This window comes from Acartia tonsa, chromosome 1 (assembly GCF_053477335.1).
Source record: "Acartia tonsa isolate MP-2025a chromosome 1, ASM5347733v1, whole genome shotgun sequence".
Lineage (NCBI taxonomy): Eukaryota > Metazoa > Arthropoda > Copepoda > Calanoida > Acartiidae > Acartia > Acartia tonsa.
In genome coordinates, this window is record NC_137260.1 from 4931101 (window position 1) to 4957355 (window position 26255).

Here is a 26255-nt window from a genome sequence, read left to right on the forward strand (position 1 = left end):
CACATGGAAGGGAGCGCGCCCCCAGCACCACCGCAGCAAGCAGCCGCCCCCAGAGCCGCGGACCGAGCCGACGGGATGCCGCAGTTTGGGACCGTTCCAGCTAGGATCAACGTACTGGGCGGCGCGGCTGAACCCAACCGGGTTGGCCTGGGCTTCAGTCTCAACCACCTGGGGCCGGAGCTGGTGCAACCCTACAACATCGCCGAGCCAGAAGTCCTGAGGCCCCAGCCTTTTAGCCTCAACATGATGGAGCCTGCTCGGCCGAGCCTACCCAGCAAGAGTGGAGGGGCGCTACCCAGCGTCACTGAGACGATGTACGGGGAGGCCCTGGCGGCCGCTGAACGAGAGAGGCAGGAGGCGCTAGCCAGCGCATCAACATCGATGTATGGGGCGCCACCCGGCGCCGCCACCTGTGATGACTGGGGGGTGCTATCCAGCACCTCCCACCTGGTGCCTGGGGCGACACCCGTCGCCGCCACCGAGATACCTGGATCCTGGAACGAGCCAGCCTCCAACCTGGTGCCTGGGGCGACAACCGTCGCCGCCACCGAGAGACCTGGATCCTGGAACGAGCCAGCAGTCCCAGAGGAAGGGGTGACACCCGTCACCCCCAGCCAGCCAGCGCCACCAGCCTGCAGGGAGAGCCCAACTACGTGCCATCCAGAGCCCCCTGCCAGCCGAAGGAATCCAACTACCCAGCAACCCCAGTCAAGCCAGGATAAGTTAAATTTGATAAATGTGTTGTATCCAAGCCATTGTAAAACCCCAGCCTTGCCTGTGCCCCCTGCAGCAGAGGCTGGGGAGATTGAAATTTGGGAAAATAAGGACTTGCCTGTGCCACATGCACCTGAGTTCCTAGGGCAGAAGAGGGACGTGAGTAAGGGCGAGCCTGTGCCACACGCACTTCAGCCCCATGCCACTGGGCATGCCTTGGACCAGGGTAGGGACCACTTGGGGCTAGGGGAGCCGACACCCAGGCAAGTGCCAGTCGCCTGCCAGTCTGTCATTGGGGAGGGTATCGGGGTGCCCCGGCAGCACAAAGATAACGCTCAATGGAAACTTGTATCTAGCCAGGAGCAGCCCAGCCGTGTCCAGCCCCAAGAAGCAGCCGTGACCCGAGCCGAAGATCCCCAGCCGCGTGTGCGAGGTAGATGGCTGCCTGGAAGCTTCTCTCACTGGTGGATGGTCCTGTGGGGCATCCTGCTGGCAGCCGTGTGGCCTACAACCAGCTACGTCCTGGTGGGATGGGACTGCGCCAACCCCACCCACGTCACAGCCTACAATAAGGAGAAGATGTGTAACACGGAACCCTTACACCAGGAGGTGCCCCTGGGCCATGAAGTACACGTCCTGCAGCAAGTCAAGGTGAGGGAAACAACAGGATACAGTTGCCAGCTCACTGTGTCCCAGTGGACATTCAGGTGTGGGGTATGGGGTCACCTCAAGGTGACCTCGGTCCCCACCCTCATGAGGCCAACCAAGATAGATCCAGAAACGTGCCGAGACCTGGCCAGGAACCGTGTCTACACGCTGCCAGGCAAGACCCAGCCACTGACGTTCCAACTGAACCATCCCCTGTTCTTCACCCTCGACATGGTGGGCGCCCTCGTCAACAGCCCCGAGGGGGTGGGTTGTGAGGGAGAGGACGTCCACTTCGAGGGCCAGCTGTACCGCAATGAATTAGTGCTCCAGGAGCGACGGCTGCTGGTTAAGGAAGAGACCTACGTAGTGGAGGATGGACGGGTGGAGTCCCAATCTGACCACCTGACCTTGGAGTGTCCCCATTCAGAGCTGTCCTGCATCACTGGGGAAGCCACCTACGTGTGGGATCACCTGGGGAGAGATTGCCCCTTGAGGCTGATTCGCAGCCTCCAGCCCAGCCTAGTGATGGATGCGTTCCTGGTTGACCATCAGGCCCAGTTTTTCATCAACATGACCAACCCCACCTCAATAGTGAACTGCGACTTTGAGGCCCATGCCACCAACCACCCAGCATTGTTCGTGGCAGCTGACCCAGCCGCGGCAGCGCTACCCAGAGTATCGGCCAGGGATGTGGATGTTCCCCTGCAGGCCCAGATACATGCAGGTTATATTGGATTTACTCTGGAGACCCGCATGAAAAGCACAGCAGCAGAAGAAGTGGCGGCCAACTGCTGGAAGCTCCAGCAACTAGACCCGGCCCACCCGGTGCGCGTCCAGGGGAGCACGTTCTCGGTGCTGAGGGGAGATGTCCTGCTCCAGCTTACCTGCCAACGCAATAAACGCCGTGACACGAGTGTACAGCGGCCACGCCACCAAGATTCCCTGCTCCTCCACCTACCCCCTGACCGTGCACGCGGAGGAAGGCTGGATAGAGTTAACCCCCGCTCCTAAGAAGAGGCCACCCCCGCTGGATACGCCTAGGCAGTTGTTGACAGAACCCTTGGATGACTTCAGTTCAGGGGGTTTGTATTCGCAGGCCGAGTTGAACGACTGGCAGCAGCTGCTGGCGTTCCCAGCATATAAGAGCGCCATGCTGACCGGCCTGTCCTATGGGTCATGCGTTCAGCAAGGCAGCTGTTCGGCCACAGGCGACCATGGGATAGTGTCCTACAACATTGACCGACTGGCGGAGGAAGGAGAGGCCGCCCTGGATGTCTGGGCTGGGTTCAGACAAGCTATTCACGAGTGGGGAGATGGCGCAGCCATATTGTGTCTGCTGTTGTTGATCCTCAAACTGCTGGGGGACTTAACCATCATTTCCCTGGCAGCAGCACAGGGAGGCATCCGAGCGGCCTTGAATGCGGTATCACAAGTGTTCCTGTACCATCCAACTTTGTATAGGAAGGCCCTGGCCAGAGCCAGGCTCACCCATGCCAAGTCCCGGGACTTTTCAGTAGACTGGGATGCCATACCCATCGGCCGGGAAGCAGCCGAGGAAATGGTGTCCATGCAATCCACCGATAGCGGGCATGACCGCCCAGGTAGGCCAGGACCGCCCTCTGGCCGACCCCGCGGCCCCACGGGAGGGCAGGCCGCTGCCCAGACGGTCAACTTGGCAGCCAGTGCCCCAGCCGTGGCCAACAACAACCAGCATGCCCCACTGCTGACTGTCCCAGCAGCAACTGTGCCACCTGCCAACCTGACACCTGCCGGCGTTGAACAACGTGGCCAACCAAAGCCAGCCTCTGCCTTCTACCCCACGTTGGGAGCCCACCAACCCTGAGAAACACTCACCACTAGGATTCCATTGAATCATTATCGCTTGTATATATCTATTAGCCCTAAGGAAGCGGGCCGAAGGCCTCAACCACTGTCAGAAGTCTGGTAGGGAATCCTCTCCCAGCCTTCCGAGGGGAGAGTTGTGGTATTCGGCAACCGTGAGCCATGCATATGGCACCCCTGACCGGGGTTCGGTGGAGGGTCAATGACCCTCCCCCGAGTCCTGGGGAAGGGGTCTGACGACCCCCTCCCTATGCCTAGAATTAATGATTGAATCTGTCATGTTTTATTATGGTTAACTGTATTCTTAATTCCCCCCACCCTTTCCAGGGATGGGGGATCATTATTGCCCAAACTGACTATTGTATATGTATTATAATGCTTTTATGTTATGATGATTTATTCCTATCCATGTAGTTATTGTTTGTTGTATATAGCTTTAGTATCCTTTAAACCTTCAATAAAGTGACAACTGAAATAGATGTTGATTATTATCTAGTGAATGCTAGAGAAGCGTAGCTTCTCTATAGTAAGGTGTCCACGTCTGTCACACTGCCGTAATCTGATTGAACTCCGGTGTCTGCCATTTATCCTCGGCGGATACCACATTATTATGCATGTTTCATTAAACAAGTTTTATATTTTTCCTCTATTTATTGGTGTCCTTGGCGAACTGCAAAATTATCATGTTTTACACAAATCTTATCTTTATTATAAAGTATCTATTTTGGAGGAGGGTACCACCAATCTTCCCAATAATCGAAATCGCCCCTGTAAAAAATATTCACACCACTTGAATTTTTAAAAATATTTTTTTCCAAACTGAAATTAATAATGACAGTGTGGGGGTTGGTTGGTCGTCAACCTCCCCGACCGCCCCCCACCCCCAAAAATTATGTTTCTTTTAAAATCTAAAATAATAAATTGGGTTATCGAATTCAACTCCCCCCTTCTATAGTGCTTCTATTGGTTTATGTTAAAGTAAAAGGATGTTTGTCTGTTTACATGTAAATACTCATATATTAGATTACTTCTTATTCATTTTTAGATTTCTTCTTGTATGTCAAATAAGATCTCGCAAACGGTGGGATCGATCGTTCCATATTTTTAAGGGATGTTTTCTACAGGTATAGGTAGGGTTTTAGGCTATCTTACCAGGGGGTGTTTTTTGACTTCTTACTCCTACCAAAAAAAAATGTCAGAGGGAAAGATTCTGCACTTTTTCTTGGGACAAGGCTAGATGCTAGGAGCGCAGTCACTAGTTATAAAAATTTATAAAGAATTTTGAAATTATGGGCGCAAATATTGACAAAAATTGACCGGCGTTTCAACAATTTTAGGGGATGATTTCTATTAGAATAGGTAGGGTTTTAGGCTATCTTACCAGGGGGTGTCCATTGACTTCTTACTCCTGCCAAAAAAATGTCAGGGTAAAAGATTCTGCACTTTATCTTGGGATAAGGCTAGAGGCTAGAAGCGCAGTCACTAGATTTTAAAAATTTACAAAGAATTTTGAAATTATGGGCGCAGATATTGACAAAAATTCGAACTAATTAGCTATTTCTATGATATGTCTGAAGGAAGAGGACAGGTATCAGATTACACAATCATGTTACAGTAAAAGTAACAGGATGTTTGTGTCTGTCTCTATGTTTGTACCGAAGGATTTCCTATACAGCGAAGCTTCTAATAGGTCAAGTGAAGGTTTATAACTGTATTGTGGGAGTGTACCCTCTCAAGAGAAATCGACCCTAAAAAATAATCAATGTTAAAAAATAAAATATAAACTCTATGGTCGACTCCCCCCCCCCCTCTCCTCTCCTCTCTCTTAATTCAAGTTCCACTGGAGGCATTTATGGGGCGTAGCCGCTATAGATAGAGATAACGAAACATTAACCCTTAACAGTCGGACCCCTTGCCTCACCTTAAACCCGCCAGGATGGAGATATTCAAAAAATTCTAACTCTCAGTTATGTGTCATACCCATACTTAAAAAGTCACGCAGTTTGAACTCTTTATCTTTCACACACAGAAAATGAGATAGAAAAAACCGGAGGGGGGGAGTTCAAGCCCCCCCCCGACCGTTAAGGGTTAATTAAAAGAATTCAATACACAAACTAAGAGAAAGAAGTAATATGAAAACACACGTATTTTTAGAATAAAAAAATAAAACCTAATTTATTTTTAAAGAATATTGATCCCTAATCATGCAATTATTACCTTTCAAGGAGGGAAGGGACAATGGGCTGCATATTACACTTGTCCCAAAGTTTTATAATAACTTTTTCTTATGCATCGGCTAAAGAACTTTGGGACCTTTAATTGAATTTTGATTGGTTGGTTCATTAAGTTAAGTGTCCGATCTTTTCAATCATTAAATGTAACCTACAAAAATGGGTAATTTTGTGCATCATTATTAGGGATATGCATCAATTTATCGGCCATTGTCTTATCCCTTAGATCCCTGATTACCTTCCCTTGTCATTATCAAAATAACACCCCTAGTAAACGATATAGAAAGCATAAGTGCATGACATTTGTTGTTGCCTTAAAATATAGAGAAATGTTTTTAAGCTATATAAAAGCAATGGATTTATTATTACTTGGATCTTACACCAGATTATCATGTACTCTTATATAGTGAAACTTGTAGCTGGCAAAATTAACTTTACATATTACTATACCATTAAAAAACTGTACAAGAAGTATGTGTATGTAAGAAAATGAAAAATTAAAATGAATATTAAGAAAAGCAAGGGCGGACATCGCCTCATCTATTTATTTTTTTTCTCATTTAATTCTACTTATTGATTGTTCTGTATGCTCATTTTTTTAACTTTTAAATGTTTTTTTGATCTACTGCAGTTCACAGTAAAATATTGCTGGTAAGCAATATTTTCAAAAATCTATGAATTCTAAAGGCTGCTAGCTGCCAAACGGCTGAACGTACAGATCATGCCCGCACACCGTTTTAAGCGGCATAAGAAGGCCTACAAATAATCTGGAATAGCCATAAATCAATAATGCATAATTATCTCGCAGTGCAGAGAAATGCGCGAAAAAGACCTAATTTTACGCGTTTTTTCTTCAGATTATTTTTTCTTCCAGATTATTTGTAGGCCTTCTTATGCCGCTTAAAATTGTGTGCGGGTATGATCTGTACGCAGCTAGCAGCCTTTAAAATAGATTTTTGGAAATATTGCTTACCAGCAATATTTTACCGTAAACTGCAGTAGATCCGTTTTTTTATGATGCTGACGTTTTTCTACATATGTTTTGGCCTAACTTGTTGTACTTTTATCCCTGAATATTAATAAATATATTTGAGAAAGGGACAGACATGCAAACATTTGAATGGGCAACAAATAAAGTAATCGAGAGGGCAATAGCATTGACATTATCCTATAATACAAAGCACTAAAATGACCTGATTGGGATATATTCTTCAGGGAATATACCTACTGATCCTGAGGTGGTTTTAGGCTATTTCTTGGGGGGTGGGACACCCACAACCCCCCAAAAACAAAAAAAAAACCCCAATTTTTTAGGCAGTTAATTAGAGGCTAGGGGCGAAGCCCAATTGTTTTTTATTATAAAATGTAATTCAATTTATTCATCGTTCATTTTCATATGCCTGACTATAGAATGCATTGTGTTGAATCCATAAAGTAACAGTGTCTCTGAACCGAAGGATCTCGCTAACCGCCGAACCGATATGGTTCTTTTTTACTTTGTAGCTTCTGAGAGAGTTGTTTACTGTTGTAGATGATGGAACCACCACTCTCCTATGAGATATCGTCCGTAGAAAAAAAAAATTACGCCCAAACAATAAACTTTCCAAGCAAAAAGTGGACATAAATAAATATGAGTAACCAACACAAATTTAACATGTTTAAAATTGATTAAAATATTTGAATAGCTGTCCCAGCTCCTGACTAAAGCCTATAGTAAACATATAAGCTAAGGCCGGTCAAACTAGTAAATTTCGGTAAACAAGGCGGTGCGGATATCATATTTCATACACACACATAGTGACAATATCACAAAGAAATAATGAGTTCTAGTCATTTTAATTGATTTAAATTAGACAATGTTGTAATTTACCTTATTTTATAAAAAATAAACTATCTTGTATTGCAAATCTTTTGGCATTCCATATTTGTTAAATATCAGAACACACTTTTAAGGTTCAAATAGGTAGCCGCCAGCTGCCAGCCGCCAGAAAGCTGGCTTATGGTTTCAGTAACTAAACAATAACATGTACCCTAATGTGTGTGATGCTCATGAAGCTCCTTATAGAAAATAATGTTATAAAATACAAATGACCAATGATAGGCCAATACACAGACTAAATTACAAATAGTAGGCCAGTAAACATATAAACTGATTAATGTTTGGCCAGTATGACCTATTTTTTATAGGCCATAGAAAGATCTTTGTTGTTTATAATGTAGTTCAAAGTAGGGTTGGGCTGGATATCCGGTGTGGCCGGATATCCGACCGGATATGCGGCCATTTTCAATATCCGGCCGGATACCGGATATTGAAACTATTTTTTTTTTATTTAAAATTGCTGTAATTTTATTATTATTGAAGCTAGAAGAACAATTTTTTCTGAATATGCTTATCTTTATGTAAATTTTATATTAGATATCTCAAAACATAAGTTTTGGCGTTGGCAGCAGTACTTGGCAGCTGCCAGCCGCAAACCGACGGTTGGCAGGTAGCAACGGATTTTATGAAATTGTAATATGTCATGAAGATATATAAAAAAGCCTAAGTTTAAAATTTGAAATCTTCAAGTAAAAATTTGCGGTCACAGGAACCGTTTAAAGATTTCTGGAGACCTGGAGGTTCAGGACTTGCAGGATTATACCTGGAACCTGAAATCGACTTGAATACCTATATTACATATGAGAATATTTTAGTATTAGATAACATGAAATGCTTTGTTTAAGTAAAAAAAATATTTTTACTTTTTACCTGAATGACCTTACCAAATTTGCTGGCATCCTGTGCCCGCCAGGAAGGAGGTATTAAAAAATTTCAATTCTCAGTTATGTGTCATACCCATATTTAGAAAGTCACTCAGTTATAGCCCTCTACTTTTTATACACAGAAAATGGGATAAAAAAAAGGGGGCGGGGCAGGCATTCAACGCCACCTCCCCGCCTATCCTCCAACCGTTAGGGGTTGATATTACAGATTGAGGGTATTAATAGTTAATTAGATTTATTTGCCAAGAAGAAAGATCATTTAATAGTTACTTCATTTTTAAGTTTTAACATTAATTTTATCTTCTATAATACAAAGTACCTTGATGTCCGTCCGTCCGTGCGTCCGTCTGAAGCTTAAGATCTCAGTAACAACTGAACCGATCGGATTCTACTCTTCAGGGAATATACCTACTGGTCCTGTGGTGGTTTTAGGCTATTGCTGAACCGATATGGTTCTCCTTTAGTGTGAAGCTTCTTATAGGTCCCAGGGTGGTTTCAGGCTGTTTAATTTTTAACAAAAAAAGGTTTTACATTATTTTTCTGCACTTTCCTGTCCCTTCTAATATCCCTAGATACTAGGGACGCATCCGCTAGTATAATATAAAACACCAGTTTATGAAGAAATTTTTTTATTCCTTTTTGTGGCAATGCCCTTTAAGGAGCGATTATTCGTATTTTCACAGTAGATTTCCTCCTATTTCTAGCCCCTCGCGGGGGACTCTAACCTTGCGGGTCCAATTGCCTAACCCTGCGGGGCAATCACCTAACCAAATATAACCTAACCTAACCTAAAATAACCTATTAAAAGGAATTTTAAAAATACAACGAATCGCCCCTTAAGGTGCGTTGCCACGAAAGGGACTAAATCCTTTTTTGATAGGTACTTTAATATGTAGTAATTTGGCCGGTTATCCGGCCGGATATCCGGTAATTTGGCCGGATAACCGGATATTTGCTAGTTATCCGGCGTTGGCCGGATATCCGGCCGGATACCGGATATCCGGCATTTGAAATCAGCCGAATATCCGGTATCCGGTATCCGGCAAAAAAAATATCCGGCCCAACCTTAGTTCAAAGTCATATTTTTAATATTAACAGATTATTTCTCTAAATTAGTCCTTCGAGCATTTTTTAAAAACAAATGAAAGTTTATATAAAATATTCATTTTGTAATATTTGCAGTTTTCAAGAAATGTTCTCAATTTTTGATTCATTTGATCTTTTGAAATCTTTAGATATTATTAATCATTAGCCAAACAAATGTTAAAAAATAAATTAAATTGAACAGTTAAATGACATAATGTGATGTGAATTGTTAAAAAATGTTAACAATATCTATAATACAAAGTAGAATGATGTCTGTCTGGCTGTCTCTACAGAAGGATCTCGCTAACCGCTGAACCGATCGGGGTTCTTTTCAACAAGGTAGCTGCTCATAGGTCCCGGGAAGGTTTATAACTGTTTTTGGGGAGGGTACCACCACCCTCCCAAAAAAATTACAAAAAAATCGAAAGAAAAATTTTTACAAAGAGACTTCAACGCTACAATTATATATTTGAAATAAAAAAAACAGATTAAAAGTGCCACTAGAGACCTCTAGGGGCGTAACCGCTAGTTTGTTTTAAAGTACCTACTCTTGCTTATTATTCGTTTTTCTTCTGTTTGTAAAAAATACCATTTTGTCAGGGAGGGAGTAAGGATGTTGAAGAGTTTATTACACTAGTCACCAAAGTTTTATAATAATGTTTTCTTATTCGTTGCTTAACAACTTTGTAGACTATTATTGAATTTTGATTGGTTGGTTCATTAATTTGAGTGTCCAAACGTTTCAACCTTTAATTGTAATCTACAGAAAAGGGGTAGTTTTATGTATCATCATTGAGAGTGTACATCAAGGTATCGGTCATTGTCTAATCTCTTTAGATCCCTAAATATTTCCCATTTTGTTCTCTTTAAATCTTCTTCCACAAAATTATAACTTACTTGGTCCGATGTTCTGTTAACCATGATACAAACAAGGATGACAACATCCATAAAAGCAAAGCACTGTAACGGTAGGACAAACGGACATTAACACTTGTATATTGTCTGAACTGAATAATCAGAATATAAAAGTATAAGAGTCGAAGCAAAATTTTAAGTAAATTTGTTGAAAAACTGCTTGATTCAGGATAATGTTTATGGACATACTTACATTTTTAGGATTTGGTTATAGAGTTGCTTCGCTTATGATATTGTACTTTGTTGTCCCAGGAATCAACATACCAAAAATCAGATCAAACAGATAATTAAATCACACAACAATTTGTTGTAAAAAAAGTAGAAAAATCAACATGTTTAAAATGGACGTACGGACATTCTGGTAATGATTATAGAGTTGCTACGCTTTCTAAATCGTACCTAAATACTACAGGAATCACCATGCAAAGTTTGAAATCGACAATTCTAACATGCCTAAATAAACAAAACAAAAAGCTATCTAACTCGGACGGACGGAAGGACGGACGTACGGACGGATGGACTTACCCTAATTATAGAAAAGCTTCGCTTTAAAAAATTGTAGAAAAGCTTCGCTTTTAAAAACTAATACATCATCATCATCATCGCCATTTATCTCTTCTTTCCAGAGCGTAGGCCACGCACAATGGTTCTCCATTTATCTTTGAATTGGGCCTCAGTAGAGGCTCCACTGAAAGTTGAAAAATTCTTTTCCCTCAGTTCCTCCAGGAATTCCCTCCTCCAGGTTGTTTTTGGTCTACCTGGTTTCCTTTTTCCTGTGAAGGGGTCCCAAGTCAAGGCTTGATTGGTTAAATCATCATGCCCTTTCCTTAGAGTGTGCCCCAACCATCTCCATTTTCTCTGTTTTATTGTCAGTTTGATGTCTGACATATCACTGCGCTCTAAAAGCACAGCATTTGTGATCTTGTTTGGCCAAAAGATCTTGTGGATTCTCCTAAGACATTTGTTGACATATGTCTGTAGCTTGAAGACCACTGCTGTGTTTAGGAACCAAGTTTCGGCCCCATACAGCAAAACAGAGAGAACATTTGACTTGAAAAGTCTTAACTTGGTCTTTATGGAGATGTTGTTGGAATTCCAAATTTTGTTCAAGCTGGCAAAGGCTGTTCTAGATTTGTTAATTCTAGCTTTAACATCTGTCAAAGTGCCTCCAGCTTCATCAATTTTACTTCCAAGATACTCAAAGCAGTTAACATCCTCAAGAATTTGGTTTCCAATAGTTATTGGTTCTTGGGAGTTTGCATTTAATCTGAGTATTTTAGTTTTTGGAACATTTATTTCAAGTCCAACTTTCTTGGAAGTTTCAGCTATCATGTTAGTCCTTCTTTGCATTTGACTTCTATTGCTTGTTAACAAAGCAATATCATCAGCAAAGTCCAGATCTCCCAAATATTTGGGATTGCCAAATAACTGCCAGCGAATGCCATCATTGCTTTCACAGTTCTTCATGATCCAGTCAATGGCAAGGAGGAAAAGGAAGGGAGAGAGAAGGCATCCTTGTCTGACACCTGTTACAATCTCAAAAAAGGTTGATAGTTTACCTTTATACATAACATTTCCACCTCCTTTATGATATATAGCTTTAATGATATTGATTATCTTTTCTGGAATGCCATAGTGTCGGCAGATCTTCCAGAGAGATTTCCTGTCTAAAGAATCAAATGCTTTTTTGTAGTCAATAAAGTTTACAAAAAGCTCAGAGTTCCATTCCTTGGATTGCTCTATGATGATTCTTAGAGAGGTTATCTGATCAATAGTGGAACGGTTTGGTCTAAATCCAGCCTGATTAGGTCTTAGCTTTTCATTAACCTTCTTCTTTATTCTATTAAGAAGAATCTTACTAAGGATACGGCCAGGTACTGAAAGAAGCATTATCCCTCTGTAGTTTCCACATTGTGTCAAGTCTCCTTTTTTTTGGCCAGTATTGAGATATTTCCATTTTTTCAGTCCTCTGGGCATAACTCATCATTCCATATCTTAGTGATCAAAGGTAGGAATGCCTCAGCAGATGTGTCTAGGTCTGCTTTCATGACCTCAGCTGGGATGTTATCAGGTCCAGCGGCCTTGCTATTTTTCAAACTTTTAATGGCCTCTTTGATTTCCAATAGATATGGCGCTCGACAGTCAATGTCAAGTGCATCTGAGGGTAGAATCTCAGTTTCTTCCTCTGGAACTGGAAGATTCAGCAGTTCAGTGAAATGCTCTGCCCATCTATTTAGTTTTAAGGAGTGAACCATCCTTGTCCCTGATGTGTGATCCTGATTTGTGTACTTTACCTGCAATGCTCTTAGTAATCTCATAGACATCTTTCATTCTATTTTGATTAGCAGCATTTTCAGCTTGCAAGGCAAGGTTTTCCAAGTGTTCTTTTTTGTCAATTCTGACACTTTTTTGGATTTCCCTGCTGAGCCTCTTATACAGGTCTTTATCTTCTGGAGAGTTTCTAGAGAGTGTCTTTTGTCTTACCTCTCTTCTTTGGTCCATGAGATCAATGGATCTTTGAGTGATCCACGGCTTTTGGTTAGCCTTTTTGAAACCTAATTTTTCTTGGCTAGTATCATTATAAACTTTTTTGATACTTTGCCAAATATCTTCCACTCCATCTTCCTCTATTCTTTAGAGTGAGCTTAAACTCTTGTAACTTTTCAGAGTTTTGAAGGGTTGTTAAATTATATTTCTTCCTAGGGTTAGGCTTTGTGTCCTGCTTTTTAAATCTAAGCCGAACTTTAGAAGATAGAAGATAATGGTCTGAATTAACATCAGGTCCTCTTTCAACCCTGACATCAAGGAGAGAACCTTTAAAACGTCTAGATATACATATGTGGTCTATCTGGTTAAATGTTCTTTGATCTGGTGATCTCCAGGTGGCAGTATGAATCTTTTTGTGTTTAAAGATGGTTCCACCAATGACAAGTTTGTTTTCAGTACAGAAACTTACAAGTCTATCACCATTGTCATTTTCCTTGCCATTACTTAAGCCTAGGCCATATCTGCCCATGACTTCTTCTAAATTCTCATTATTACTCCCCACTTGAGCATTGAAATCTCCTAGGAGCATGGTCAGATCCTTTTCTTTATGACCATTCTTAAATACAGAGTCAAGCTGGTCATAAAATTCGTTTTTGACCTCTGTATCTGCTTGTTCTGTAGGAGCATATGCTACTATAATTCTCAGTTTGATGTTTTTAACTGAGGATTTGAAATAAGCCTCCATAATTCTAGGACCATGGGGTTGCCAACTAATCATGGCCTGCTCTGCTTGCTTGGTCAGCATAAGAGCCACCCCTTGATTGTGGCCTAGATCCTCATTCATATGGCCTGAGTATAGTATTTTCAAGCCAGAATGATGTTTAAACTCTCCATTGTTTGTCCACCTTGATTCAGTGATAGCCAGGATGTCAACCTTGGCTTTTAGCATTTCTCGGCAAATGTTTTCTGTCTGGCCTGACTGAAACATTGTCCGAACATTCTAGGTGCAAATTTTTGCTGGTCTGCGGGAATTCAGAATCATCCGCCTGACTGGTCCGTTAGCGGTTTCCCAGCCAAACATCATATTGTTGTTTCCAACCTCTACTTCGTTCCCGAGCCCAAAGTTAAATTGGTCATTACTTTGTGCGGGTTGAACATAAGCAGGTTTTTTCTAGGGAAGGATTGTTAGCCCCACCCAAACCCCCTGGACTGGGGGAAGTGACCAGAATTCAGTCTGGCATCTACCCTGGGACCTTTCCAGCACAGTAGGACTCTTCTGGTGTAGCTCCTAGGGTCATTGATGCACGGTGCGGGATGGACGGCGTGCACGTACCTGGTCTCCCATCCTATGTAAACAGTTTTCGTGATTTTTTGTTCCAATGTATAATTTTTTAAGACTCTAAAAATCTGACATGTAAAAAGAAATTTGTCTAGCCTTAATTGTTTTGTTTTTCGTTACTTATGAATGCTGTGATCCTTGTTTTATTTTATTGTCACAATATTACAGGATAAGGCAATGGCCGATAATTTAATGTATATCCCCCCCAATGATTACACAAATCTGTCCCTTTTGTAGAATACTAGTGCACTAGAGTCTTCTAGGGGCGTAGCCACTAATTATTTTTTTTGTCTATTCTCCATAAATATTTAGCTTTCAATCGATTTAGCTTTTTCATTATGAATGGATTTATTATTATCTTATATTAGATTATCATGTACTCTAATAAAGTGAAACTGGTAGCTGGCTAAATAGTGATACCTTTCATACACCACCTTTACCCCATTCCCCCTACTCCATGAACTAATTAACCAATAAATGAGGTCCCTATTAACAACCTAAATTGACTACAATTTTTCCTGTTAATATATCCATCTATGTTATATATCCATTGTAATACCAAGCATCAAGTTACCTGTCCAAATGAATTATAATATCTGAACTAAAAACCTCGTTATATTTCTAATTTTTTGAAGATGATTAAATGACCAGTTTTGAGCTTCTGTTGCCGGTTGACAGGTTCTTTATTTTGCGAAGATCTCCTAATATTGTAAATACTAGAGAGAGAGAGAGAGAGAGAGAGAGAGAGACAGAGACAGAGACAGAGAGACAGAGAGAGAGAGAGACAGAGACAGAGAGAGAGAGAGACAGAGAGAGAGAGAGATAAAGAGAGAGAGACACAGAGAGAGAGAGACACAGAGAGAGATAAGAACTATTTAGAGGGATAGAGAGAGAGAGAAATGATAGATAACCTATTAACAGAAACCATAGAGTAAAAAAAAATACGGGAGTTATCGAAGTATAGAGAAAAAAGATATTTTTGGCATCATTTTGTAAGTCACAGTATAATAATAAGGTATAAAACTGAAATTCTAATGTTAAATAAGGGTAATTAACAGTTTGAGAAATCCGCCAAAATTGAGAAGAGCAAAACTGTAAGATAGAGAAGAAAGATAAAACACTTGTTAGATTTTCGTACATTTCTAAATCAGTCGGTGTGAACGTGTGGCTCCGAGAGGACATCCAAAGCACATAGAACTTTAAAATAAATATATAAATAAATAGAAATGACAGAGCTAAGCCCGAGTTTAACTATCAGTGAAGCTTCTGTAGATAAGTCATTGGCTACAGATCTATCATACCTGGAAACAGTTATTTCAGGAAAGCTTTTAGATTTTCATTTTTTTACAATAAAAATACTTCTATTTAAATTTTTTGCTTGGTCAAAAATCGATAAATATGTTTATCTAAGGAAATGTAAGAAATGGTCCTTAGAATAATTTCAACTTGCTTTTCACTGTAGAATTTGTTTATCAACTTTTCTGTAAGTTAGAAATGACAACTTTTATTTTAACAATTATACCTTTAAAATTAGAAGTCAAAATAGTTTTTCACTAGATGAAAATTTTCTCTTGGTATTTCTTAAATATTATTAATTTGAAATGTTTTCAATAAGCAAATTTTGTAAAACAATTTAGTTTGATATTTGAATCTAAAGTGAATCTTACAACTGATTTAGAAACAGTAACGCTCCAACAAGAGAACCTGACCACGACAACCCTGTTAGAAAACTTGACACTCAACAACACATTGACAATGACAAGTGCCCTGTTAGAAAATGTGACAAATATTATGTTGATACCCACCGAGGCCGGCGGTGTGACTCAATTTATCAATCAGACAGCTTCGGCGGCTATTGCCGCGGCTGCTGGCAATAGCGGCCAGATTACAAATTTTACCATCCCTGTTGATATGGTCTTTGGACAGGTAATAATTTTATTTTTTATTGTTTAAAGTGCAATGTAATATATATTTAGCGCATCGTATTAAAGACAGCTTTCCGCGGATATGAAAATGAAGCATTATAAGCCAAACAGTTTTGTTGATCCCGAGGGGCCGAAGGCCCTGGCTAAAAAATGGAATTAACTTAATTTTAATATTTGTTGAAAATTGTCTATATTACAATGCTAAACGTGATTTTAGTATGGCTGAGAACTGTTTTTTATCCAACGGATAATATTCGGTTTCGATGTCATACTGAAAAATCTTTGAATCAATTACTGTTTTTTTTGTTGTTTGATGTTTGAGAGGTTTTCCCAAACTTTAAAATTATTTAAAGTTTTACAAAAAAATTTCCTTTCTAAAAACACTAAAGTTAAACATTAATTTTTTAGTAGATTTTCAAAATAAACGGATTATTATTTTAAAAATGTATGATATATTTTATTTTTAGGCGAATATAATGTCAATAACAGCCTACTGCATACTTTTTGTGGTTGGGCTTTTTTCAAATACCATGTCTCTGTATTCTCTAATTAGGTAGTTTTTTTTGTATTTTTATTAATATAAATTATATATAAAAAGAATATTTTTCTAAATAAATGGCAATTTTTGAAATATAATATTTTTAAGCCTTTAATTTTACGTTGTTTTCCAATGGGTGAAGTGTGTTTTAATTTTAAAATTGTTACTTAATTTGAAAGTAATTTGATATCAAGAACTACAGCTTTTAAGTAATTGATATCATATCTTACATATTATAAAACATATAGACTCAAACTTTTTTTTTGTTATTAGAAAATGAATTTATCATTTTTGTATTATTTAATAATAGAAAAAAACTATTATTAAATATTTTCTCAAAATTCAATTATATTATTTTATTTTAATCAGATTAATACAAAAATGTACCTTCATTTCATTTAAATATTAATAAAAACTCTAAATATATAATACAAAAATAACTTTATTTTCGTCATTTGATTATAATTTTTTGTAGGTCCAGATATATAGAGAAGAATATGAGTCGGATGGTAGTTCTTTTACTTCATTTAACTTTCGCAGATCTTAGTGTAAGTTTTTACCATGTAGTTTTTTCATATTTTAATTTTAAAGCATACAACATTATGATTAAATTTTAGCTTATAAATACCTGATAAATACTTTTTAAACTCAAAAATCATAACTGTCCCATTATGGCTTCTAAACCGATTAATATCCGCTGGATTTATATTATAATACCGGTTCTCAGCCATATTAAGAAATCATATATAGCATCATATTACCAGACAATTTCCCATGAATATTAAGATAAAAATCATAGGATTACTACAAGTTTTGTTAGTCCATGCTTTTTGCCCTCGCGGCTAACAAATATTGGTTTAATCTTATAATTTTTCGTTTCTTTAATACGATGCGATAAATAACTATTTAAAAAACAAAATCTTCAAAAATAAAGTTTTCAGACAAGGTTTCGTGATTTTAAACAAAATAAAACTAATAGGTTGCGTGATTTTTCAGGTGATTTTGATCGGTATACCACTTGAGATTGGGTGGGCGTACACAGTTTCCTGGGAAGCTGATGAGCTAACCTGCAGAGCCATGGTCTTTCTAAAGTAAGTGTTTAAAATCTCGCAAACGGCTGGAAGTAATAATTAAAATTTTTAATTCTAAATGATAGTGTTTTCGTTAGAATTTATCAATTTAATTTTTTTTTAGGATTTTTGGATATTTTCTATCAAGCTATATTCTGATAGTCATCTCAATTGACAGGTGAAATTTTAAATAAACATTTTTACAAAAGATTTGATATTTTTATAAGACAAAATCTGAATATATAAAAGAGAAGATTGTTTGTTATTTTTCCAATAAAGAATGATTACTAACAATTTAGCTTGCAAATATGAACCTTATTTATTGGTCTGTTCGTTCATACAGGGTGAGAGTTGTTGTGGTGAAGGGGGTTGATAGGGGTAAAGTTATTTTAGCCAGCTGCGAGCATCACTTTATCAGAGTACATGAAAACCTGGTGCAACATCCAAGTAATTATATATCGATTTTTTACTAACTTATTTTTTTTTCTTTCCAGATTTTCGGCCATAGTATTTCCACTCTACCACTTGACGGCCATGAGGAAAACTAAGAATATGTTGGTTGGATGCTGGATTGTTGCCTTCTGCTGCTCCGTGCCACAGGTATACATCCATTTGTTTATATATCCACTGGATTAGAACCGGTTCTTAGTCATACTGAACAATCTGGTATAGCACCGAATTACAGACAATTTTTTACGATTAATAACAAAACTCCTTTTAGTCTCTTATTTTTCTTGATCCGCGGAAAGCTGTCTATATTTTAATATTTTTATCATTAATAATGATATGTTCTTTTTTACATTTAGGACATAATCATGAATAATTTTTTTTTTGCAATTCAATGTATTTTTAAACACAACACAAACATGAATTAAAATTGAAATTTTCTTAATTTTTTTTTATCTTTAACACTTTATATAAGGTTAAAGAAACCAAAAAGAGTTTGACTTACATATTTTTTTTTATAATTGAATGTGGTTTTATACCATAGTTTGTTATTGAGAATTTGTTTTTTTTTACCATTTTTATTTTTGGTTGATTTTTTTAATATAAAAACAATGTTAAGATTAAAAGTAAATTAAAGTTTACATTTAATTTATCTGATTTCTCTATCAATTTGATTTGAGATATATTTATAGATTGTTTTTTTTTTAAATTTCAATGGTATTGCAAGAAAAATAAAACTTTAAAGTAAAAAAGTTTTCTATATCATTCAATCTATTGATTTGTCTAATCTTATCTTAGGAAGGGAGGGGACAATGGGCTGTTTATTGCACTATTCCCAAATTTTTTTAAATATCGTTTCTTATTCGTTGGCTTAACAACTTTGGGGACTTTAATGAATTGGCTCATTAAGTTGAGTGTTCAAATGTTTTAATTGCTTACTGTAATCCTGGGGTAATTTTGTGTATTATCACTGGGAATGTACAGCATTGTCATATCCCTGATCTCATCTATTTATCTCTTTTAGTTCTTTATCTTCACTGTTCGCACGCATCCAGTTGTGAAAGATTATAAACAATGCATGCGCAGACAAGAAACTTTAGAGGGGTCACAGGTAAATAGATAGATAGATAAAGAGAGAGAGAGAGAGAGAGAGAGAGAGAGAGAGAGAGAGAGAGAGAGAGATAGATAGATAGATAGATAGATAGATAGATAGATAGATAGATAGATAGATAGATAGATAGATAGATAGATAGATAGATAGATAGATAGATAGATAGATAGATAGATAGATAGATAGATAGATAGATAGATAGATAGATAGATAGATAGATAGATAGATAGATAGATAGATAGATAGATAGATAGATAGATATATAGATAGATAGATAGATAGATAGATAGATTGATAGATAGATAGATTGATAGATAGATAGATAAATAGATATTTATAGTCATAGAAAATGACAGATAGATAAACTCTGAGGTAGAAAAAAATAGATTTGTACTTTATCACATTTATTGAAAAAGTATGAAGACACCAAACTTTTATATAATACATACAAAATTTAATTAAAATTATCAAGATTATAAAGGAAAAAAAACTAGATCAGTTCAAAAGAATATCATTAAATCAAAATTCTAATTTTAAAGTTTGAGAATATTTTTAATTAGGGCTCGCTGATGTAATTATACTTACATTAAAGTTTTGTACTAATCTTACAACATGACATACTTGGATCTAAATAAATGCGAAAAACTACAAATAACTTAATTTCTATGCTTTTTAGGAGGTGATTTATTTCGGGTACTTTTTCGTGTTGTCTTGGGTTCTGCCAGTTCTTGTGATGGGATTCTGTTACTCTGCTATTGTTGTCTCAATATTTAAGAGCGATAATAAACTCTTAAGGTAAATATCTGTTTATTTTTCAGAGAAGCTTTTCTATAATTTTGGCCGAGCTGTTCTAGTCTAAAGACTGACATTTACCAGGAAGGGAAGGGACACTGGGCTGTTTATTTCACTATTCCCAAAAGTTTCATAATAACATTATCTTATTCGTAGGCTTAATAACTGGGGACTTTAATTGAATTTTAATTGGTTGGTTTATTACGTTGAGTGTCCAACCGTTTCAACCACTAATTGCAATCTACAAAAGGTGTAATTTTGTGTGTCATCATTAGGAATGTACATCAATTTAATAGCCAGTGTCTTATTACTTTAAACTGGTTAATTTAGTGCAGCTGTCTGATTTTCATGCTTCGTTTTATGTACGTTGTCATCCTTGTTATTTCTAAATAAAAAATTTTGCGCAACCATTCTACCAAATGCTTTGTTTAAATCAAACTAACACAAATTAAGTTGACACACTTTTTGAAAAGATGCTGTACGTATTGGTGCAAAAAATGGGGACAATTTTTAAATTGATTTGACGGGGCTGTCACAAGTGAGGGGAAAGAAAAGGGAAGGAGGAAAGAAACCCCCTAGAAAAGAGATGGGGGTATGACGTCACACGCCAAAACAATTTGAAATTTGTCCCCATTTTTTGCACCAATACGTACAGCATCAAAATAGACAAAGGAACGATCAGACATAACATTGGGAAATATTTATTAATTCTTCACATGGATCTAAAGGGATAAAACAATTGATGTATATTCCCAATGACGATACACACAATTACCTCTTTTGTAGATTACAAAAAAGATTTAAACGTTTGGACACAACGAAATAAAAGTCCCCAAAGTTGTTGAGCCAGCTAATAATAAAACGTTAATTTTAAACTTTGGGTACTAGTGTAATAAACAGCCCCTTCCTTCCACCTTCCTTCATCTAGTATTCTTGGTATAGACTTACATATAAAGATTAATATTAAAGCATTTCCTAGAAGTTTAATATCTTTATCCCAGTATAGTTAGCATGAAATTGTAGAATTATTATTTACTAGCGGCTTCGCCCCTAGCCTCTATAGGGGCTTTGCCCCAAGAGGTTTTATCAAACTAATTTCGTGTTTTAGATTTTAAAGAAAATAAAAAAAATTGGGGGGGGGGTTATTTTTTTAGTTTTTTTTTGGGGGGGGGGGTTAGGGGTGTCCCAACCCCCAAGAATATAGTTATCAACCTTCCCGGGACCTATGAGAAGCTACCCTGCTAAGGAGAATCCGATCGGTTTAGCGGTTAGCGAGATCCTTTGGTACAGACAAACAGACAAACATCCTGTTACTTTAGTATCAGGATACAACATTTGCATTATATTTGTAATATGTCAAGGTTTAGTCGAATAAATCAGAGAGGGAGGGGACATTGATCTGTTTATTACACTAGTCCCCGAAGCTTTATTTTTATGTTTTCTTATTCGTTAGTTTAATACTTTGAGTTTTTATTGGTTGGTTCATTAAGTTGAGTATCCAAACGTTTTAACCTCTAATTGTAATCTACAGAAGGAGTGATTTTGTGTATCATCTTTGGGGATGTACATCAATTTATCGGCCATTGTCTTATACCTTTAGATCCCTGTCCAAAAAAAAACATTACAAGGATAATTTGGTATTAAATATAAATCATGATATAGACAAATTGTATTGTTGAAAACCTAGACAATTTTCTGAAACAAAACTCTCAATGTCAATAAAGAAAATGAGATATTTATGAATACATTCGAAGAGCGGTAAGTGGGTTAAAGTAGCCAATACTTATGTTTATTTTATTTCAGACGGACACAGGGAAGGAACTCCAATTCTGATCAGTCACCAGAACTACCAGGTAACATTTTAAACAGATTTTGCTGGATGTCATTGTTATGAATAAAGTACATAATAGTTATATTTCCAGTATGGCTTTGAAATCGATTAATATCCAATGGATTAGAACCAGAACCATATTGAAAAAAAATGTATAGCGCTGAATTACAGACAATTTTTAACGATTTTTAAAAATCACAAAACTAATATCAGTTGTGCTAGCCTGGGCCTTCACTTCCATGGGGCTAACAAAACTGGTTTACTCTTCTAATTTTTCTTTTCAATATCCTTGGAAAATTGTATAGTTAAACATTTCTATCCTAAATTCAAATATGTAAAAATTGTATGATATCATAAACAAAAAAAGTAAAATAATATTATGCAATAATAGTTATTTCTCGTATCGTATTATAAACGGCTTTCCGCGGATATAGAATGTACAATTATAAGATTAAAACTAGTTTTTTTAGCCCCGAGGTGCCGGAGGCACCTGCTAAAAAAATTGGTTTTAATCTTATGATTGTACATTTCTATATTCGTAGAAAACTGGATATAATACGATGCTAGACATAGTTTTTTCGTATGGATGAGAACCGGTTCCTATCCACCGGATTCGAATGAATACGAGAAAAATTCTTTTCCTTGTGTGTGTAAGAGATAATACGGAATTATAAAATTGTTGTTCATTTATAAGAAAGATAAGACAAAAAACGCATCAGACACTCATTTATCATGTCCAATTATCATTTTGATCAAATAAAGTCATCAGGGAGGGTGGGGATATTGGGCTGTTTATTGCACTAGTCCCCAAAGTTTTATAATGACGATTTCTTATTCGTTGCCTCAGCAACTTTAGGGACTTTTAAAAATTTTGATTAGTTGGTTCATTAAGTTGTCCAAACGTTTTAATTGATAATTCTAATCTAGAGGAAGAGTAATTTAGGGTGCCATCAATGGGGATATACATCAATTTATCGGCCGTTGTCTTATCCCTTTAGATCCCTGAATGAGCATAGCACCTGTTATATTAAAAACAAAAACTAAACTCAAAGATATAATATCTTGCCTTTTACTTTTCTGCCAATTGAATTAAAGTAATATTGTTTTTTTTTATTGTAGGAAGCAGACAACCAACAAAGAGTTTGATCAGCAAGGCCAAGATCAAGTCAGTTAAGATGACCGGAGTTCTTATCATTGGATTTATACTTACTTGGACACCATACCAGATTGCTAGCCTTTGGTAAGTTATAGGCAGATAGAATTAATGTTAGATAAATAATTAATTAGATGGATATATAGACACACAATCAAGTGTTAAAAATCTTTATCCAAAAATAATGGATGTAGAATAAACGTGAATATAATGACAAGGGGAAAATTGTCGTCAATTTAGTTTGCTAACATGGAACTCTTTTATTTGTCAGTCTGTTCATCCAGTAGGAAGGGTAGATGGGAAGATACCGATTCACTTTATTAGAGAACATGAAAATCTGGTGTATGATCCAAATAGTAATACATCCATTATCATAATATTAATTATTTTTCAGGTACTACATCGACAAGGACTCCTTCTTCAAGCTCGACTTCCGCGTGCAGAAGATGCTCTGGGTGTTCTGCTGTGTCAACAACTGTGTCAACCCCTTCCTCTACAACATGTTTGAGTACAAGAGCGGCACCAGCTGTAGGAAACAGTTCTCCAACCTGCTGGCAGTTCCCAAGGGAGCTGAGTTCACAAATCATGTTAGCCAGGTACATATTTTTTATTCGGGAGGGAGGGGACAATGGACTGTTTACTACACTAGTCCCCAATTTTTTGATAAAGATTTCTTATTTGTTAGCATAACAACTTTGGGGATTTTTAATGAATTTAGAGGGAACTTTGTGTTTCATCATTGGGTATGTACATCAATTTATCGGCCATTGGTATATCCACTTAGATCCCTATATTTTTATACCTGCCAAAAAATAGTATTTAGTTCAACGGAAAAGGATGTATCTTCAAATATTTCAAATATACAGTAAGCTATAAAAATTGGAAAGAATTTTAATGAATATAATATTTGAAATCTGCATAAAATTTTAAGGAATTTTATAAAATTCTTTTTTTGTATAATTCTTTATCTATAAGCGCAAATACAAATTAAGTTAAATAATTTTGACATCTGTGATTGGTGGATTGAAAACTATCTGCGCCCTGATTGGAGAAGCTTAAGTGACGTACATCATTCAACCAATTAGAGTGCAGGTAGTTTTCAATCCACCTATCCTATTGGTCAAAATTTATTAACTTAAGTTGGATTTGCGCTTTTAAATAATGAATTATATAAAAAACGAATTTCATAAAAAAAAATCCTTAAAATTTTATGCAGATTTCAAATCTATTATATTCATTAATAGTTATTTCTCGTATCGTATTATAAACGGCTTTCCGCGGATATAGAATGTACAATTATAAGATTAAAACTAGTTTTTTTAGCCCCGAGGTGCCGGAGGCACCGGCTAAAAAAACTGGTTTTAATCTTATGATTGTACATTTCTATATTCGTAGAAAACTGGATATAATACGATGCTAGACATAGTTTTTTCGTATTCATGAGAACCGGTTCCTGTCCACCGGATTCGAATGAATACGAGAAAATTCTTTCCAATTTTTATAGCTTAATATACAGTCAAATTATTTGGAATTAAATTTAATTTTAAATTTTGAGGGTCAATATTTTAGCTTATTTAATCGTTTTTAATAAAAACAAAATCTTTTTAACATCACTATTTTTTGTTAAGTAAAAACTATTATAGTATTAGTAGTATTTTTATTTTAATTAGATCTTAACACAAAAGTAATGATTATTTCATTTCAATTGAATTCTTGTTTTAATAAAATAAAATTGGTCTATTAATCTAATTCTATTTAATCTTATTAGAATTAAGAAAGGAACAAAGATGATTAGAATTCTAATTTTTCTATTATATTCAACAATGAAAGAATTTCTAAAGATTTTTCTCTTTTTTCTTCCTTTTTAAATATCTTTCTCTCTATTTTTCTATCTATCTATCTATCTATCTATTGTATCTAATATATTTAATTATTTTCAGGAATCAGAAAAGAAAAGCTATATTCGAAGTCCAATGAACGGTGAGCCCAGAATTTCCAGATACAACAATGTCACAAAAATATCTTTTACTCATAGAGAAACAAAAATATAAAAAAATTTTTTGAAATGATAAAAAAAACCTGTTTGAAGTTAAAATTAACTTTTAGAATACTAGAATGCGCATAAATATAAATGTACCTGTTTATAAACAATCAAAGTTTATTATGATTAAATGTATAGATTTATAAAATGTTATATAATTTATTAAAAAATAACTCATGTAATTAAATACTTAATATTTTATTTTAAATACTTCTTTTTTATTTAACCCTTTAAAAGCTGAGCTTTTTTGGACGTTATCATTTTGTTTCACAATAAACTGCACATTTCAAAAAATTCATATTAACAAAAAAAGTCATAATTTCGTTTCTCGTATTCATTTGAATCCGGTGGATAGGAACCGGTTCTCATGAATACGAAAAAACTATGTCTAGCATCGTATTATATCCAGCTTTCTACGAATATAGAAATGTACAATCATAAGATTAAAACTAGTTTTAACCTCATAATTGTACATTCTATATCTGCGGAAAGCCGTTTATAATACGATGCGAGAAATAACTATTCCGTATTACTAATAAAAAATATATTCGTTATAATTGTTTAAAATAACCATTTTTAGCATAGTTTTTGTCCTTAAACTGAAATAGAAAGTTTTTATAAGTTTTCAAAATTAACAATCATTGTCAGAATAGTTATTTATCACATCGTATTATAGATAGCCTTCAACGGATATTAAAATGAAAAAATATATATATAAGATTAAAACTATGGCTAACAAAACCGGTGATAATTTTATTATTTTCATTTTAATGTTCGTGGGAAATTGACTGTAAAAAGATACTCTGTTTGATTTTTCAGTATGGCTAAGAACCGGTTCTAAACCAGCGGATATTAATCGGTTTTGAAGTCAGACTGGAAAATTATTTTAATAAATGTGAAGTGTTCAAAAGTATTATGGAATATATAATAAGTGTGATTAATATAAAAAAAGTTCAAACTTAAAATTCTCAACGTATTCATGTATCGTATATAACATAATTTATAATATAAGATTTTAATAATGAAATAATAAATTTTCAATTAATATCTTGAATTCTTTTAGTTTCTATAGTAAAAAGACCAGTTATAAGATATAGCCAACAAGCGAAATAAATCTCAAAAAAAATTTTGGGTGGCAAATAAAAAGGTCATTAATTCTACAAAGTATTGCCACCAACGACAGCTGAAAATCAAGTATAGGTTTCGTGATTTTTTTCTTTTTAATTTCGTTGTTGGTATAAGCTGGAAAAGAAACTTCTGATATTATGTAAGTTTTGCAAACAAATCATACTATTTTGCAAACAAATCATACTATTTTGCAA

The 26255-nt window shown here is 36.4% G+C and overlaps 1 protein-coding gene across 1 annotated transcript; it reads left to right on the forward strand.

Moving 5' to 3' along the window:
* The first annotated feature begins 15702 nt into the window (after positions 1 to 15702).
* Positions 15703 to 25980, forward strand: LOC145334411 (adipokinetic hormone/corazonin-related peptide receptor variant I-like). The gene is made up of 12 exons (XM_080179897.1): positions 15703 to 15951; positions 16418 to 16503; positions 16964 to 17036; positions 17485 to 17579; positions 17683 to 17736; positions 18053 to 18158; positions 19030 to 19116; positions 19793 to 19911; positions 21712 to 21761; positions 22859 to 22979; positions 23287 to 23488; positions 24833 to 25980. Exons 1-12 carry the CDS (start codon positions 15781 to 15783, stop codon positions 24941 to 24943), a joined length of 1275 nt encoding a protein of 424 aa, XP_080036023.1. The 5' UTR covers positions 15703 to 15780; the 3' UTR covers positions 24944 to 25980.
* Positions 25981 to 26255: the final 275 nt, after the last annotated feature.

What these genes read in the sequence shown, in the direction of transcription:
- LOC145334411 (XM_080179897.1), top strand. Translation starts at nt 15,781, where the DNA reads ATGACAAGTGCCCTGTTAGAAAATGTGACAAATATTATGTTGATACCC. An exon ending in TCTCTGTATTCTCTAATTAG is followed by an intron (nt 16,504 to 16,963) that starts GTAGTTTTTTTT and finishes AATTTTTTGTAG; the next exon opens with GTCCAGATATATAGAGAAGA. An exon ending in TCTGCTGCTCCGTGCCACAG is followed by an intron (nt 18,159 to 19,029) that starts GTATACATCCAT and finishes TATCTCTTTTAG; the next exon opens with TTCTTTATCTTCACTGTTCG.